The sequence below is a fragment of the Anolis carolinensis genome, unplaced genomic scaffold, assembly GCF_035594765.1.
Source record: "Anolis carolinensis isolate JA03-04 unplaced genomic scaffold, rAnoCar3.1.pri scaffold_11, whole genome shotgun sequence".
Taxonomy (NCBI): domain Eukaryota; kingdom Metazoa; phylum Chordata; class Lepidosauria; order Squamata; family Dactyloidae; genus Anolis; species Anolis carolinensis.
The window spans coordinates 23265315-23282857 of NW_026943822.1; the positions used below are offsets into that span (position 1 = coordinate 23265315).

Consider the following 17543-nt stretch of genomic DNA (forward strand, 5'->3'; position numbering starts at 1 on the left):
ATGGAACAATGGGAGTTGTAATTTTACAATTTTACTACTTCGACTGTATTGATCAGATCTTCCACATTTGATAATATTAGATCAAGAGTAGCTGATCTCCTTGTTGCCTCTTCTACCTTCTGGACCATAAAATTGTCTGCAAGGCAAATGAGGAATTTGTTGGACTTTGTGCTCTTGGCCGAGTTTGTTTTCCAGCAGATATCAGGATAGTTAAAATCGCCCATGAATACTATATCTCTTCTTTGTGCCTGTTTGTACAACTCCTGGGATTCCATAGCATTAAGCAACGGAAGTTCAAGTGGTATCAAAATGCATTAATTCTATAGTGTAATTCAGGCATGGGCAAACTTGGGCCCTCCCGGTGTTTTGGACTCCAACTCCCACAATTCCTAACAGCCTACCGGCTGTTAGGAATTGTGGGAGTTGGAGTCCAAAACACCGGGAGGGCCCAAGTTTGCCCATGATTGTTGCTATGAGCCAATCGTCCATATATGGAAGGATGTTGTTGAAATCCAAAACACCTGGAGGGCCAAAGTTTGCCTATGACTGTTGCTATGAGCCAATCATCCATATATGGAAGGATGTTGTTGAAATCCAAAACACCTGGAGGGCCAAACTTTGCCTATGACTGTTGCTATGAGCCAATCATCCATATATGGAAGGATGTCGTTGAAATCCAAACACCTGGAGGGCCAAAGTTGGCCCATACCTGGTGTAGATGTCATGAAGAAAGGAGTGTGTTAAGCTTCTTATTCTTTTCCCTCCGTCTCTCTCATAGTTTCCTTACAAGGCGAATATCAGAGGAAGCTCTACAAGGAACTCCTCAAGAACTACAACCCATTGGAAAGACCCGTGGCCAACGATTCCCAACCTCTCACTGTCTCCTTCACCCTCAACCTCCGGCAAATCATGGACGTGGTAAGTCTTTTTACTCAAATCATCCTACAATTTAAGTCAGGCATAAATGGTCATAAAGTCCCCTTGATGACCAACCATGGAGTGAGAAGACCAGAAAGTTGGGTTGAATAAGACACCTTGAATGTATAAAATCAATCAATGTATTCATCGATGACATTTTATGTGTCCTTCATCCTATTCATGTTAGTCGAATCCATCCTTGTTTCCCTTTACGATTTGGGTCAGCCATAAATGGTCATAAAGTCCCCTTGATGACCAACCATGGAGTGAGAAGATCAGAAAGTTGGGTTGAATAAGACAGCTTGAATGTATAAAGTCAATCAATATATTCGTCGATGACATTTTATTCATGTTAGTCGAAACCCATCCAGGGAGAAAGGTGAGTTATAAATCCAATAAATATATCTGTCGATGACATTTCTCTTGTTTTGAAGGATACTCATGATTGCATTAATCCTACAATTAGCCGCTTTGTGGCTTTGTGGAGAAAAAAGTGGGGTATAAATAACCACAACCAACCATAAACATTACCGTAAACATAACCATGAACGTGAAAGTAAACGTGAACGTAAACATAAGCGTGATATTTAAGTTAGTTGGACCTGAACGGAGCAAGAAGTGGGCCAAGTTGATGTTCATCTGGATTCATCTGAGATCAGGTATCCATCTAAACATCCTGAGATTTGTAGTCTAACAAGTCTTCTCTTCCCAAAAGCGCTGGTTCCTCTCCAAACTACAACTCCCACCGTTCCATAGTATTGAGCCACGGAGGTTAAAATGGTGTCAAACTGGATTAATTCTACAGTGTAAAACAGTGTTTCTCAACCTGTGGGTCGGGACCCCTGGGGGGGTCGCGAGGGGTGTGTCAGAGGGGTCGCCAAAGACCATCAGAAAACTACAACTCCGAAATGTCAAGGTCTATTTTCCCCAAACTCCACCAGTGTTCACATTTGGGCATATTGAGTATTCGTGCCAAAGTTGGTCCAGATCCATCATTGTTTGTGTAGGTGAACGACAACTCCCAAACTCAAAGTCAATGTCCACCAAACCTTTCCAGTATTTTCTGTTAATCATGGGATTTCTGTGTTCCCAGTTTGGTTCAGTTCCATCGTTTGAGTTCAGAATGCTCTTTGATTGTAGGCGAACTATAAATCCCAGCAACTACAACTCCCAAATGGCGAATTAATACTCCTCTGAACCCACCAGTATTGTGCCAAATGTGGTCAAGTGGATGAAACTGGCCTCCTGAATTGTTCCTGCTGCATCTTTCGAGGTCACCTCTCCGCTTAATTCCTGAGATTTGTAGTGTAACAAGTCTTCTCTTCCCAAAAGCGCTGGTGCCTCTCCAAACTACAACTCCCACTGTTCCATAGCTTTGAACCATGGAGGCTACGGTAATATTTTAGCCGCCTGCTTGCCATGATCTTGGCTGTTTATCTTTCACAACGGTGGAATGGTTTCCTCTGATTTACGGTGGGCATTTATCTCTTTTGCTGCCCACGATTACAACGAGGAGCATTTTACGCCCGAATAATGCGCTCCAGCGCTGCATAGAAGGCAATGGATGGGATGGACGACTCCGTGACTCCCTCCTTTTTTGTTCTCAGATTCCATCGCAACCTTACTGTGCTAACAATGTTGTGTAGGTGGGTCGGTATCCAGAGTGGATGCGGGAAAGGCTTTAAGTGTGTGGTTTGCTGACAATTACTTGGATTAACCGGAGACAAGGCGTTCCTGGGAGGAACACTAAGAGCGAATTAGTGGAAAATCACATCAGGGAGAAGTGACTTTCGATCCCAACTCTTTCTCAATCGGTTCCTTTCTACGGCTCGAACTCCAAGCTTGGAAAAGTTCCTTTTTTCGACAACAGTTCCCAGCATACTCCATCCCGAAGGGTTTGGCTCTACAGCTCCCAGACTTCTCTCTCCAACTTAACAGTTGGGTGGCTTTGGAGATTACAATTCCCCAAATCTCTGTTGGATTTTTGGTTGTGTGTATATGAAATGTAAATCAAGTGTTTCTGCTGTTTTGTAAGTGAGTGTTTCAGCAAATGAAACCGTTAACAGCAGGCCAGTTTGACTGACAGGCTGCTGTGACCTATAAGGCATGATTTCCAGCCTTGGAGGTCGGAACTTCCTTCGGACTAATCTCTCTATTACTACGGTGTCTGCCCTATATTTTGAACAATTTTTTGGACTACAGCTCCCATAATCCTCACTATACTTTGAACGGTAGCTCTACAAATCTCCCAGCTAACATGGCCTTTGGCTTTCTGTTTGGACTACAATTCCCAGAGGCCTCCAACATGGCTACTACCTTATCTTTGGTATTACAAGTTCCCAAATCCCCCGACCAGAAAGACCACTGGTTGACTTTGTAGACTACAATTCCCAGAATCCTGTTTCCAGAATCCAGAATCTTTGGTATTGCAAGTCCCCAAATTCCCCCGACCAGAAAGACCACTGGTTGACTTTGTAGACTATAATTCCCAGAATCCTGTTCCCAGAATACAGACTCTTTGGTATTACAAGTCCCCAAATCCCCCGACCAGAAAGACCACTGGTTGACTTTGTAGACTACAATTCCCAGAATCCTGTTCCCAGAATCCAGAATCTTTGGAATTACAAGTCCCCAAATCCCCGACCAGCAAGACACTGGTTGACTTTGTAGACTACAATTCCCAGAATCCTGTTCCCAGAATCCAGAATCTTTGGAATTACAAGTCCCCAAATCCCCCGACCAGCAAGACACTGGTTGACTTTGTAGACTACAATTCCCAGAATCCTGTTCCCAGAATCCAGAATCTTTGGAATTACAAGTCCCCAAATCCCCGACCAGCAAGACACTGGTTGACTTTGTAGACTACAATTCCCAGAATCCTGTTCCCAGAATCCAGAATCTTTGGAATTACAAGTCCCCAAATCCCCTGACCAGCAAGACACTGGTTGACTTTGTAGACTACAATTCCCAGAATCCTGTTCCCAGAATCCAGAATCTTTGGTATTACAAGTCCCCAAATCCCCGACCAGAATCCTGTTCCCAGAATCCAGAATCTTTGGTATTACAAATCCCCAAATCCCCTGACCAGAAAGACCACTGGTTGACTTTGTAGACTACAATTCCCAGAATCCTGCAGCCAGTATGGTCACGAACTTACCCTTTGCACTATGATCCGTTAAATCCACCAACCAGCCTTACTATTGACCTTTGAGACTACAACTCCCAGAAACTCACAGCAGAGTGGCTGACTTACCATTTGGACTACAACTCCCATATTCCCACATCCGGCATAGCCAGTGGGTTACAAATTGGATTGCAACTCCCCAAAGCCCCCAGCTATTCACTTCTTGGAATACAGGTCTCAGGATTCCAGGGGATTCTGGGAATTGTAGTCCAAAAGGTGGGATTTCAAAGCTGTGCATGCTCTTTCCTTCTATCCAAACATTACTATGTGATTCTTCCCAATTTTATTTCTCGGTAGATCCCCCTAAAAGAGTTTTATTGCAACCCATTCCCAGCAATTTCGGGTTTTGTGGCTTCTCCCTCGAATGATTTACAGCTCCGTAATTGTTCTTTCGGCACCGAAATTGTTTCCTCAGATGCTTCCAGAAACTACGTTTTCTCGGGCCTCTGCTTCTCAGCGTGGTCCTAATGGAATATATATATTTTTTTGCAATCCAATCGCAGCCTCTTTGATATCCAAATGCACATTTAATATGAAGTCGAACCAACTTGTCTGGGATGTATTTATGCGTTTCCAATATCCTGCATTTGGGATTGGTGTTCTTTTTTAAAAATTTGCAAGGTCTTTAGTCTTCTTTGCAAACTACAACTCCCAGGATCTCGAAGCATCGAGTGGCACCAAACTGGGCTAATTCTTCAGTGTGGATGCACCTGAGAATAGCTTCATAATGGTCCCATATACCGTATATACTCAAATATAAGCCAACCCGAATATAAGCCGAGGCATCTAATTTTACCACAAAAAGAACTGGGAAATCATTCACTCAAGTATAAGCCGAGGGTGGGAAATTTCAGAAATAAAAATAGATACAGTAGAGTCTCACTTATCCAACACTCACTTATCCAATGTTCTGGATTATCCAACGCATTTTTGTAATCAATGTTTTCAATGCATTGTGATATTTTGGTGCTAAATTTGTAAATACAGTAATTACTACATAGCATTAATGTGTAATGAACTACTTTTTCTGTCAAATTTGTTGTATAATATGATGTTTTGGTGCTTAATTTGTAAAATCATAACTTAATTTGATGTTTAATAGGCTTTTTCTTAATCTCTCCTTATTATCCAACATATTCGCTTATCCAACGTTCTGCCGGCCCGTTTACGTTGGATAAGTGAGACTCTACTGTACCAATAAAATTGCATTAATTGAGGCATCAGTAGGTTAAATGTTTTTGAATATTTACATCAAGCTCTAATTTAAAATAAGACTGTCTAATTCTGATTCAATCGTTATTCTCATCTTCTTCAATGTAAATGTGCTTATGTATCCTTTTAATAATAATAGAGTAAAATAATACATGTAATAATAATAATTATTAATACAGGAAAATAATACATTTAATAATAAATAGAGTAGAATAATAAATGCAATAATAGTAATATCAGAGTGAAATAATAAATGTATTCTTATTAATAATAAAAATAGAGTAACATAAATGTAATAGTAGCAACAATAATAGAGTAAAATAATAATTGTAATAATAAATAGAGTAAAATAATAAATTCAATAATAATAATAATAATAATAATAAGATCAGAGTGAAATAATAAATGTATTAATAATAATAATAAAATAGAGTAAAATAAATGTATTAGTAGCAACAATAATAGAGTAAAATAATAATTGTAATAATAAATAGAGTAAAATAATAAATTCAATAATAATAATAATAATAATAAGATCAGATTGAAATAATAATAATAGAGTAAAATAATACATGTAATAATAGTAATAATTAATACAGGAAAATAATACATGTAATAATAAATAGAGTAGAATAATAAATGCAATAATAGTAATATCAGAGTGAAATAATAAATGTATTATTATTAATAATAATAAAATAGAGTAAAATAAATGTAATAGTAACAACAATAATAGAGTACAATAATAAATGTAACAATACCAATAATAATAGAGAAAAATAATAAATGTACCATATATTCTCGAGTATAAGCTGACCCAAGTATAAGCTAACCAGGATTCTCACCCGAGTATAAGCCGAGAGGGGCTTTTTTAGTCCTAAAAAAAGGGCCGAAAAACTAGAATCATAGAATCGTAGGGTTGGAAGAGACCTAACGGGCCATCCAGTCCAACTTCCTGCAACTAGGCTTATACTCGAGTATATACAGTAAATGGAAGTGCTTCAAAAGAACTAGGAAAGTGAATCAAAATGACATTAAATTAGCAACCGTCTTCGAATGGGTGCCCAGAAGATATATAAGCTGCTTATCGAAACACAGCAGCCCTTCGCGCTCGTAGTCGTCGAGAAGAGAAGCTCATCAAATCGGCATTGTTCGCCTAATTGTTTGCGTTTTTGCAGGTAGATTGGAGTGGATTTATACATCTATATACTCACTCCAGTCTCTACCCCACGCACTATTTTCCCTCTCTCTGCTTCGGATTTGCTCTTTGTCGCTCAGAGAGAAATCAAGCAAGAAAGAAAGTCCCCCTTAACGGAGACTGAGAGACTTAAAGAAGACCACGTTGGCTTCTAAACCATCTTGTGTTCGCAACGATTTCAAGTTTTCTCCCCGATGGATGATGGGATTAAAGGAGCATCGACTTGGCACACTTTAGTGTCCTTTTTTATCATTTCAGGACAATTTTGCAAAAGTTTTGTTTGCATTGCAGCGTTGGCTGAAGTCTTATGTTGCCCTTGAACAATGATAATCCAAACTGAAATGGATGCATGGAAATGCAGGGCCGGGCTGTGGCGCAGCTGGTTAGTAGCCATCTGCAACAAATCACGACTGACCAAGAGATCGTGAGATTGAAGCACGGGTTGGATTGAGCTCCCAACCATTTGATAGCCTAGCTTGTTGTTGACCTAAGTAACTCAAAAGACAGGTTGCATCTGTCAAGTAGAAAATTTAGGTACCGCTTTATGGAGCCCTAGGTGGTGCAGCGTGTTAAAGCACTGAGCTGCTGAACTTGCACTTGCCACAGGTTCGAATCTGGGGAGTAGAGTGAGTGCCCACTATTAGCTCCAGCTTCTGCCAACCTAGCAGTGCAAATGTGAGTAGATCAATAGGTACCGCTCTGGCGGGAAATCACGACTGACCGAGAGATCGTGAGATCGAAGTCTGGGTCGGATTGAGCTCCCAACCATTTAATATCCTAGCTCGCTGTTGACCTAAGCAGTTTGAAAGACAAGTTGCATCTGTTGAGTAGAAAATGTAGGTACCGCTTTATGCGGGAAGGCTAATTTAATTTCTGGGAGTTGTAGGCCAAAACACCTGGAGAACCACAGGTCGAGAACCACTAGTCTATGGGGTCCCTTCCAAGTCAATACTACTACAGTAGAGTCTCACTTATCCAACATCCACTTATCCAACGTTCTGGATTATCCAACGCATTTTTGTAGTCAATGTTTTCAATATATCGTGATATTTTGGTGCTAAATTCGTAAATGCAGTAATTACGACGTAGCATTCCTGCATATTGAACTTCTTTTTCTGTCAAATTTGTTGTATAACATGATGTTTTGGTGCTTAATTTGTAAAATCATAACCTAATTTGATGTTTAATAGGCTTTTCCTTAATCCCTCCTTATTATCCAAGATATTCACTTATCCAAGCTTCTGCCGGCCCGTTTATGTTGGATAAGTGAGACTCTACTGTATTTCATAATTTCATATGGTTTGCAAGTTTATGACTTGCAGGGATGAGCAGGACCATCGATGTGAGTTCATGGAGAAAAAGACATACCGTATATACTCGAGTATAAGCCGACCTGAATATAAGCCGAGGCACCTAATTTTACCACAAAAAAACTGGGAAAACATTGACTCCAGTATAAGCCGAGGGTGGTAAATTTCAGAAATAAAAATAGATACCAATAAAATTACATTTATTGAGGCCTCAGTAGGTTAAATGTTTTTGAATATTTACATAAAGCTCAGATTTAAGATAAGACTGTCCAGCTCTGATTCAATCATTATTCTCATCTTCTTCAGTGTCAATGTGCTTATGTATCCTTTTAATAATAACAGAGTAAAATAATACATGGAATACATTGATATTTGCAGCATTTTAATGTTTTAATGATTTATATAGGGTTTTAATGGCATGTTTTATATTGTATTTGATGGTCTGATTTTTGTGTATTTGTTTGTTTGTCTTGCATGCGAAAGACCTATGGTCTAAGCATTAAATAAATTTGGATTTGGATTTGGATTTTAATACATGTAATAATAATAATAATAATAATAATAATAATAATAATAATAATAATAATAAATACAGGAAAATAATACATGTAATAATAAATAGAGTAAAATAGTAAATGCAATAATAATAATAAGATCAGAGTGAAATAATAAATGTATTAATAATAATAAAAATAGAGTAAAATAAATGTAATACAGTAGAGGCATTAAGGAAAAGCCTATCAAACATCAAATTAGGTTATGATTTTACAAATTAAGCACCAAAACATCATGTTATACAACAAATTTGACAGAAAAAGTAGTTCAATATGCAGTAATGCTATGTAGTAATTATTGTATTTACGAATTTAGCACCAAAATATCATGATATATTGAAAACATTGACTACAAAAATGCGTTGGATAATCCAGAATGTTGGATAAGCGAGTGTTGGATACGTGAGACTCTACTGTAGTAGCAACAATAATAGAGCAAAATAATAAATGTACCATATATTCTCGAGTATAAGCTGACCCAAATATAAGCCAACCAGGACCCTCACCCGAGTATAAGCCGAGGGGGGCTTTTTCAGTCTTAAAAGAAGGGCTGAAAAAACTAGGCTTATACTTGAGTATATACAGTAAATTAATTATATTTGTGCATTATTTGTTTATTAACTCTACAGTGTGGATGCCCCACAAGGTGACTTGGAGAGAGCTCACCCGTGGAAAGAGTTCGAGTTCAACTCACTGAACACGCAAATGCAGCACGCCGACGTGCCACACGCTGAGCTTTGCCCCTCTTTTGTAATTGGATATATTTATATCATGCCCTGGCACTCGCGCAGAATTAAAAAGCGGGCAGAGGGTGCTTGAACCGTGCGCGCCCGTTGCATAAAAATGACTCGCGGAGTTGTAATTCTCTCGCTTTCGCCGGCTTAATGGGGAGCGTTCCCGTCCTCTGACGTGCCGAAGTGCTGAGGCTGTTGTTTTAGCCAAAGATGTTAAATACGGCCGCTTTTATGTTCTAGTTCAGATGGTCTCTGTGGCCATCCATCACGTCCCATCGCTCTCCGTCATCCCGTCCAAAGTCCTTAATCACAAGTGACGTTTTCTAAATGCTCACTTTGAAATGTGTATAATATATACATATTTAAGCCTCTGGAATGCATTGAACCTCTTATGAAATGCATTTTGTTATTGGTGTGCATCTATACTGTAGAATTAGTGCAGTTTAACAACATTTTGGAGCCCTCCGGTGACGCAGCGGGTTAAACCACTGAGCTGCTGAACTTGCTGATAAAAAGGTCGGAGGTTCAAATCCGGAAGCAGGGTGAGCTCCCGCTGTTAGCCCCAGCTTCTGCCAACCCAGCGGTTCGAAAACATGCAGATGTGAGTAGATAAATAGGTACCGCTCTGGCGGAAAGGTACCCAAATCCATAACCCATAAAATGGATTAAGGGAAGTCCTTGTACGAAGATCCCATTTCGTTAACTTTTTTAGTACAGTAGAGTCTCACTTGTCCAACACTTGTTTATCCAACGATCTGGATTATCCGACGCATTTTTGTAGTCAATGTTTTGAATACATCGTGACATTTCATCCACACCTATGGCAAGCATCTTCAGAGGTTGTGAGATCTGTTGGAAACTAGGCAAGTGGGGTTTATATACCTGTCGAATAATGTTCAGGGTTGCTGTGAGTTTTTCGGGCTGTATGGCCATGTTCCAGAAGCATTCTCTCCTGACGTTTCTCCCACATCTATGGCAAGCGTCTTCAGAGGTTGTGAGATCTGTTGGAAACTAGGCAAGTGGGGTTTATATACCTGTCGAATAATGTTCAGGGTTGCTGTGAGTTTTTCGAGCTGTATGGCCATGTTCCAGAAGCATTCTCTCCTGACGTTTCTCCCACATCTATGGCAAGCATCCTCAGAGGTTGTGAGATCTGTTGGAAACTAGGCAAGTGGGGTTTATATACCTGTCGAATAATGTTCAGGGTTGCTGTGAGTTTTTCGAGCTGTATGGCCATGTTCCAGAAGCATTCTCTCCTGACGTTTCTCCCACATCTATGGCAAGCATCCTCAGAGGTTGTGAGATCTGTTGGAAACTAGGCAAGTGGGGTTTATATACCTGTCGAATAATGTTCAGGGTTGCTGTGAGTTTTTCGAGCTGTATGGCCATGTTCAAGAAGCATTCTCTCCTGACGTTTCTCCCACATCTATGGCAAGCATCCTCAGAGGTTGTGAGATCTGTTGGAAACTAGGCAAGTGGGGTTTATATACCTGTCGAATAATGTTCAGGGTTGCTGTGAGTTTTTCGAGCTGTATGGCCATGTTCCAGAAGCATTCTCTCCTGACGTTTCTCCCACATCTATGGCAAGCATCCTCAGAGGTTGTGAGATCTGTTGGAAATGAGGCAAGTGAGGTTTAGATATCCGTGTAAGTTCCAGGGTGGGAGAAAGAACTCTTGTCTCTTTGAGGACAGCCTCTGAGGATGCCTACCATAGATGTGGGAGAAACGTCAGGAGAGAATGCTTCTGGAACATGGCTAGACAGCCCGGAAAACACACAACAACCCTGTGATACCGGCCATGAAAGCCTTCAATAACAATGTATGGGAATACATTGTCAGTCCTTCCAGAGTTCTTGGGTCGAGCAGCTTTTGCATTCGGTTCCTTTTTCTTACAAAGTCCTCCGAGTGAAGCAAAGTCATTCAAGTTTACCTACAGAACTCGCTGTACAAAGATCCTTGGCGAAGATGTTTTCCTTCCTTCTTCTTGTGCCTCCCACACATTGCTGTGACGGGAGCCTTGTTTGCATACGAAGCCTGGCAACTTTCTGCTGCACATCTAAGCTTCCCGTTGAAAAGCTGACCCAGGCCGGGGCCCAACCTGTCAATGTCTGGAAGCGAGTGCCGGCTTTAAGGATTAGTTCAAGCATTTTCTCAAAGACAAAGACATGAATCTTCTTCTGTTCCTTTGCCGTTGAAAAGAGGAACTTCGGAGACTGAAGCAAAATATGGAAATGCCAAGGGATTGTTTAATACCATACATACTTGAGTATAAGCCGACCTGGGGCATATTTTTAGCCTTAAAAAAGGGCTGAAAAACTCAGTTTATACTTAGGTATATATGGTAATTATTGTACATACTCGAGTATAAGCCGACCTGGATATAAACCGAGGGGCACTTTTTCAGCCTTAAAAAAAGGTTGAAAAACTCAGTTTATACTCAGGTATATACAGTAATTACCGTACATATTTGAGTATAAGCCGACCTGGATATAAACCGAGGGGCACTTTTTCAGCCTTAAAAAAAGGTTGAAAAACTCAGTTTATACTCAGATATATACAGTAATTACCGTACATATTTGAGTATAAGCCGACTCGGATATAAACCGAGGGGCAATTTTTCAGCCTTAAAAAAGGGCTAAAAAAACTCTGTTTATACTCAGGTATATACGGTAATTACCGTACATTCTCGAGTATAAGCCAACCCGGATATAAACCGAGGGGCGCTTTTTCAGCCTTAAAAAAGGGCTAAAAAAACTCAGTTTATACTCAGGTATATATGGTAATTATCGTACATACTCGAGTATAAGCCGACCCGGATATAAACCGAGGGGCACTTTTTCAGCCTTAAAAAAAGGTTGAAAAACTCAGTTTATACTCAGGTATATACGGTAATTACCGTACATACTTGAGTATAAGCCGACCCGGATATAAACCAAGGGGCGATTTTTCAGCCCTAAAAAAGGACTGAAAAACTCAGTTAATACTCAGGTATATATGGTAATTACCATACATACTCAAGTATAAGCCAACCCGGGTATAAACCGAGGGGCACTTTTTCAGCCTTAAAAAGGGGCTGAAAGACTCAGTTTATACTCAGGTATATAGGTAATTACCGTACATACTCAAGTATAAGCTGACCTGAATATAAACCGAGGGGCACTTTTTCAATCTTAAAAAAGGGCTGAAAAACGCAGTTAATACTCAGGTATATACGGTAATTACCATACATACTCGAGTATAAGCCAACCCGGGTATAAACCGAAGGGCACTTTTTCAGCCTTAAAAAGGGGCTGAAAAACTCAGTTTATACTCAGGTATATACAGTAATTACCGTATATACTCTAGTATAAGCCGACCCTAATATAAGCCGAGGCACTTAATCTTTGTGAGTTAGAGAGTTTGGGTTTTGGAAAGCCTTCTCCTCGTTCACAATTATTTTGGAGTTTGTCGGTCGGTTGGACGTCACCCAATAATTCTCCGCCAGGAAGCGACAACTTAACCTTGGGTTATCATCGGAAGATGCGGATAATAATTAAGCCGAAAGTGCAGAGGAGGATCAGATAAGCCGTAATGAATGGATTAATCTCCGGGTCTCTTTTAAGAAGGATCATGCGAGAGTAAATAACAACCGCAAAGAGATGGAGCCATCGCGGCACCGGCAACTTGGCCTTATCTTAATTCTCAGAGGAAATATCTCACTCCGCTGGAATTACGGAATGTTTGTCTGGAGAATGAGACATTTTTATGATAAGGTGTGTGTTCGGTGCTTGGTTATTATATTGACATTACACTATCGTGGCTCCCTGTTTCAGTCATTGCAGAGGTCAGAACTCTTTATCAACCGGTCGATGGCCCGTATTATCTTCCCGATTTCCTTTTTGTGTAGCATCGCTACAGTACAATGTTGTGACTCGCAATGCTAGCCCATAGACACACACAAAAGCCACGTTTTCAACAAGACAGACCCTCCAACATGGGCATTTCCATAGTGTTGGAGAGCAGGAGGATCAATGGAGATACCTTATCCATCAGTCTCTGGAGCATGTTATTATAATAATAATAATAATAATAATAATAATAATAATAATAATACTTTGTTTATACCCCGCCACCATCTCCCCAATGGGGACTCGGGGCGGCTTACATGGGGCCATGCCCAAGACAATACAATATAGCAAAATATAAAAACAACATATCATAATACAATTAAACAATACAATAAATAATAAATAAGTTATCTCTTGTGGTTTATGTGGCTTCCTCTTGTGGCTTGTTCATTTCCAAAACAATAGCCTAACACATCTCCATGGGTCTGCATTGCTTAAAACATGTGCTTTCTCCCCATATGTGGGTTAGTATTATGAGATGCCGGAGATGAAAAAAGAGGGAAGCCTTGCCTCTGTTTATGCACTGTCTGTCTTTGTTGTCAGTTGTATAATAGCACTGAATGTTTTCCATACCCCGTAATCTTCCCTGAGTCCCCTCAGGGAGATAGAGCAGAATATAAATACAGTATATTACTATAACAAGGACTTCTTTCTTATGATCCTCAGTCTTTGAATTTCCCAATCTCAGGACACATTTGGACACCTTCTCCTTGTGTTTCAACAACGGGTCAAAATCCGTTTGATGCTGGTTGCTGCCATGGATGCATCTACACTTTCTCTTCAATCTGGGGCTGGTTTTTAATATGAATTTAAAATGTTTTGTCCATGGTGCTGAACCCTAGACCTCAACTAGCTTCAGCACTTCGGATAGCTCCTTTAAGGTTCATGCTACAAACTGGATTGGATTGACTCATTTGATTCTGGTCGCTGCCATGGATGCATCTACACCTTCTCTTCAATCTGCAGCTGGTTTTTAATATGAATTTAAAATGTGTTGTCCATGGTGCTGAACCCTAGACCTCAACTAGCTTCAGCACTTTGGATAGCTACTTTAAGGTTCATTCTATAAACTGGATTAGATTGATCCATTTGATTCTGGTCGCTGCCATGGATGTATTTACACCTCCTCTTTAATCTGGGGCTGGTTTTTAATATGAATTTAAAATGTGTGCTCCATGGTGCTGAACCCTAGGCCTCAACTAGCTTCAGCACTTTGGATAGCTCCTTTAAGGTTCATGCTACAAATTGGATTGGATTGACTAATTTGATTCTGGTTGCTACCATGGATGCATCTACACCTCCTCTTTAATCTGGGGCTGGTTTTTAATATGAATTTAAAATATGTTGTCCATGGTGCTGAATCCAAGATCTCAACTAGCTTCAGAACTTCGGATAGCTCCTTTAAGTTTCACGCTACAAACTGGATTAGATTGACCTCCCTACTGACCTGGGAGTTGCCAACTGACACTATCCAAAAAGTATGGAATGTTCTTCCATTTGTTGTACTTAAACTTTTTATTACAAAGCTACACATTACTGTGCTGCTAACCCATCTTGGGGCCAAGAATAATAATAAAATTATTATTACTAATAATATTACCATCTAATGATATAGTACAATACAGTAATTAAATGCTTATATTGTGTTATGCTAATAATATATTGTATGTACATTGAGAAGAGCGGGATATAAATGTAGTAAATAATAACAATAATAATAATAAATAACTGTTTTAATCAATGCACAAGAATTGGGGAAGGGGAATACTCCTTGTTTGTAGAAGCCTGTAGATCAGGGTGTTTTCTGGCCAAAGCATCTTTCTCATATTCTGTCTCAACCATATGTACTACTTTCCCCCAATGCATCTTTGAAATGCTGCCTTCCAGAAAGACGTGGAGATGACACACGATGCTCCTGAGTTTGTCAGTTCGGTTTTATTATTCTGAATAATGAGCTTTTCTTTCTGCACATTTTATCCTTGGGTTTTTTAAAAAAAAGATTCGCTCCCTTTTCCCCTCCCTTCCTCCCTCCCAGGTTATTCCGTGTGCCTGAAGGGAAATCTGAATTATTCATCCTCAGTAGGTTGCTAACCTCGCCTAGAACTACCATTCTCTTCGCGGCGCATGGGACTGGGAGGACGTTTCCACTACAGGCCATTTGTGTGAATATTTTCCTGAAACAAGATGGGGAGGTGATAAAATATAAATGCTCCCTCGGTCCCTTGTTATATTTATTATTGATGGCAGGACCAGCGTTGGTTTGCTTTCTCAGTCTTGGAAAGCCACAGGGAGACCTTGGTCAAGCTGCTCTCTCTCAACCTCAGAAGAAGACCTCCTTCTCCAAACAAATCTTTCCAAGAAAACCCAAACAAATTTGGGCACAAAAATCTGGAAATGTACAACTATTAAAATAAACATAGTGTCCCTACTTCGCGGATTTTCACTTATTGCGGGTGGTCCTGGAACCAAACCCCAGAGATAAGTGAGGGTTGAGAGATTTCATGGGAAAGTTGGGGAGGAAATTCACGGGAGACATCATGCTTTCATGGGTGTCTATGAAACAGCAAGTTGTTAACATTAAGGGCAGTTCAGGCAACACTGTGTTAGAGTGAGAAGCTAAACCTGAGTTCTCTTGTTCGTGGTTCAAGGCAAACCTATCAGAATGTAGAATGACCCTCAAATCATTTCAAATTTTATAGTTTACACATGAAGTCGCCTTACACATGGGTATATACCAGGCATGGGCAAACCATGGGGTGTCTTTTCTGAAGCAGCTATGCATGGAATAGTTTCAATAGTGGCATCAATAGTTCGTGGCTTCTATGGATTGGAGTTTGGTGAGGCACCAGCCCTCTTTGCAAAGAAGGCTAAAGACCATATCAAACTACAACTCTCAGCATTCTACAGCATTGAGTTATGGCAGTTAAAGTGGTTCAACACTGCATTCATTCTGTAGTGTAAATGCACCCCATGTTGCAATGAATCCATCTCAAGTTTACTCCATCTATAGATGTGCTCCAAAGCATTGGATCCAATCCTCCATATTATTTCTTGTCAGTCTCCTTTCCTCACCAACTGCTCAAATAGTCATGCTTGTCGCACCTCAGGTTAGCTTCACCTTGCTAAAGACACCAGGCTGCACACAGAATGTCGTCTTTTGTAGTTTATTAGGAAATAGAGAAAAGGCAGTTCATAAAAGTCAAAAGTTTAGTTCCAAAAGATAGTTGCAAAGACAAGGCTGCAAGAAACAAATCCATAGAGACAATAGACATAAAGCAAAGTCCTTTCAATAGACACCAAAGTCCCAGAAACAAAGATACATCCAAACCATAAGATAACACAGGAAAGCAGTCTTGGTTCTTGATTCAAGCGAGGAAATTGCTTTGACGAAGATTTCCCTCTCAGCCGACTGCTTTAATAGCATAACATGAAGGCATTTCTTTGCCCTTTGACCTCCCTCTTATTTGGTATTCTAAGACTTTTGCGCAACTCCCGAAATCCCAGATGACTAACCCGATCGAGAGATGCGGCCTCATCATCAAGGCCACAGGCTTCGTTAGTATTATCAGACTGAGGCTGGGAGCTACTCTCCCTTTCTGCTTCTTGCACCTGAGAACCATCCTCGTTAACAACATCATTTCTTCCCATGGGAAAGCCTCCCTGCTCTTCATTTTCCACAGCAGGAACACCCTGCACCTGAATCCCATAATTCCCATCCAGTCATCTTGAAACTCATCCTGAACCTGAATCCCATCATCTTGAAACTGCATCCCAGAATCTTCATCAGAATCACACAGAGGCTGAGTCACAACAATGCTCTTCATTTTTATTTTATTAGATATTATTTGAAAAAGTCATTTTTTTGTATTTTCCAAAATGCATAATGTCGTGGGTGAACTACAACTCACACCGTGAAACTCCATCAGTGGTTAAAGTTTGTCATCTTGGGCAAGTTTGCTCTCTAGATGCATCATCGGTGGGGTCCGTTGTTGTTGATTGTTGATTTATTGTTGTAAACTTGTGTTTTTGTTGTTTTGTTTTTATATTGTGATGTTTGGGCAAGGCCCCATGTGAGTCGCCCCGAGTCCCTTCGGGGAGATGGGGTGGGGTACAAGAATAAAATTATTATTATTATTATTATTATTATTATTATTATTATTATTATTATTATTATCCGTGAGGTCTCTGGCTGTAGGTTGCACTACAACTCTCACAATGGTGGGTTAATCCCCTCAAAGTCCTCCAGTAGGTTCAGTTAGTCATGGGGATTCTGTTGCCAAATTTGATCCAGATCCGTCACCATTGGTGGCCACAATGTCTCTGGGTTTAGGAGAACTACAACTCCCAGAAATGAAGGTCAATTCCCTTCAAAACCTACCAGTATTCTAATTTGGGCATATTGGGTATGAGTGCTAAATTTGGTCCAGATCCATATCTCTGGATGCGAGTGAACTACAACTCCCTGAAATCAAGGTGAATCCCCCCAAAGCCCTCTAGTACTTTTAGTTGGTCATGGGGGTTCTGATGCCAAATGTGGTCCAGGTCC

At 40.2% G+C, this 17543-nt stretch overlaps 1 protein-coding gene across 1 annotated transcript in view; it reads left to right on the forward strand.

The window, feature by feature from the left end:
• Positions 1-17543, forward strand: part of chrfam7a (CHRNA7 (exons 5-10) and FAM7A (exons A-E) fusion) — a 61751-nt gene that overhangs the window by 6328 nt on the left and 37880 nt on the right. Inside the window, exon 2 of the mRNA XM_062962997.1 lies at positions 779-918. Within this exon, the coding sequence (XP_062819067.1) occupies positions 779-918 (140 nt within the window). The remainder of the gene's footprint in view (positions 1-778; positions 919-17543) is intronic.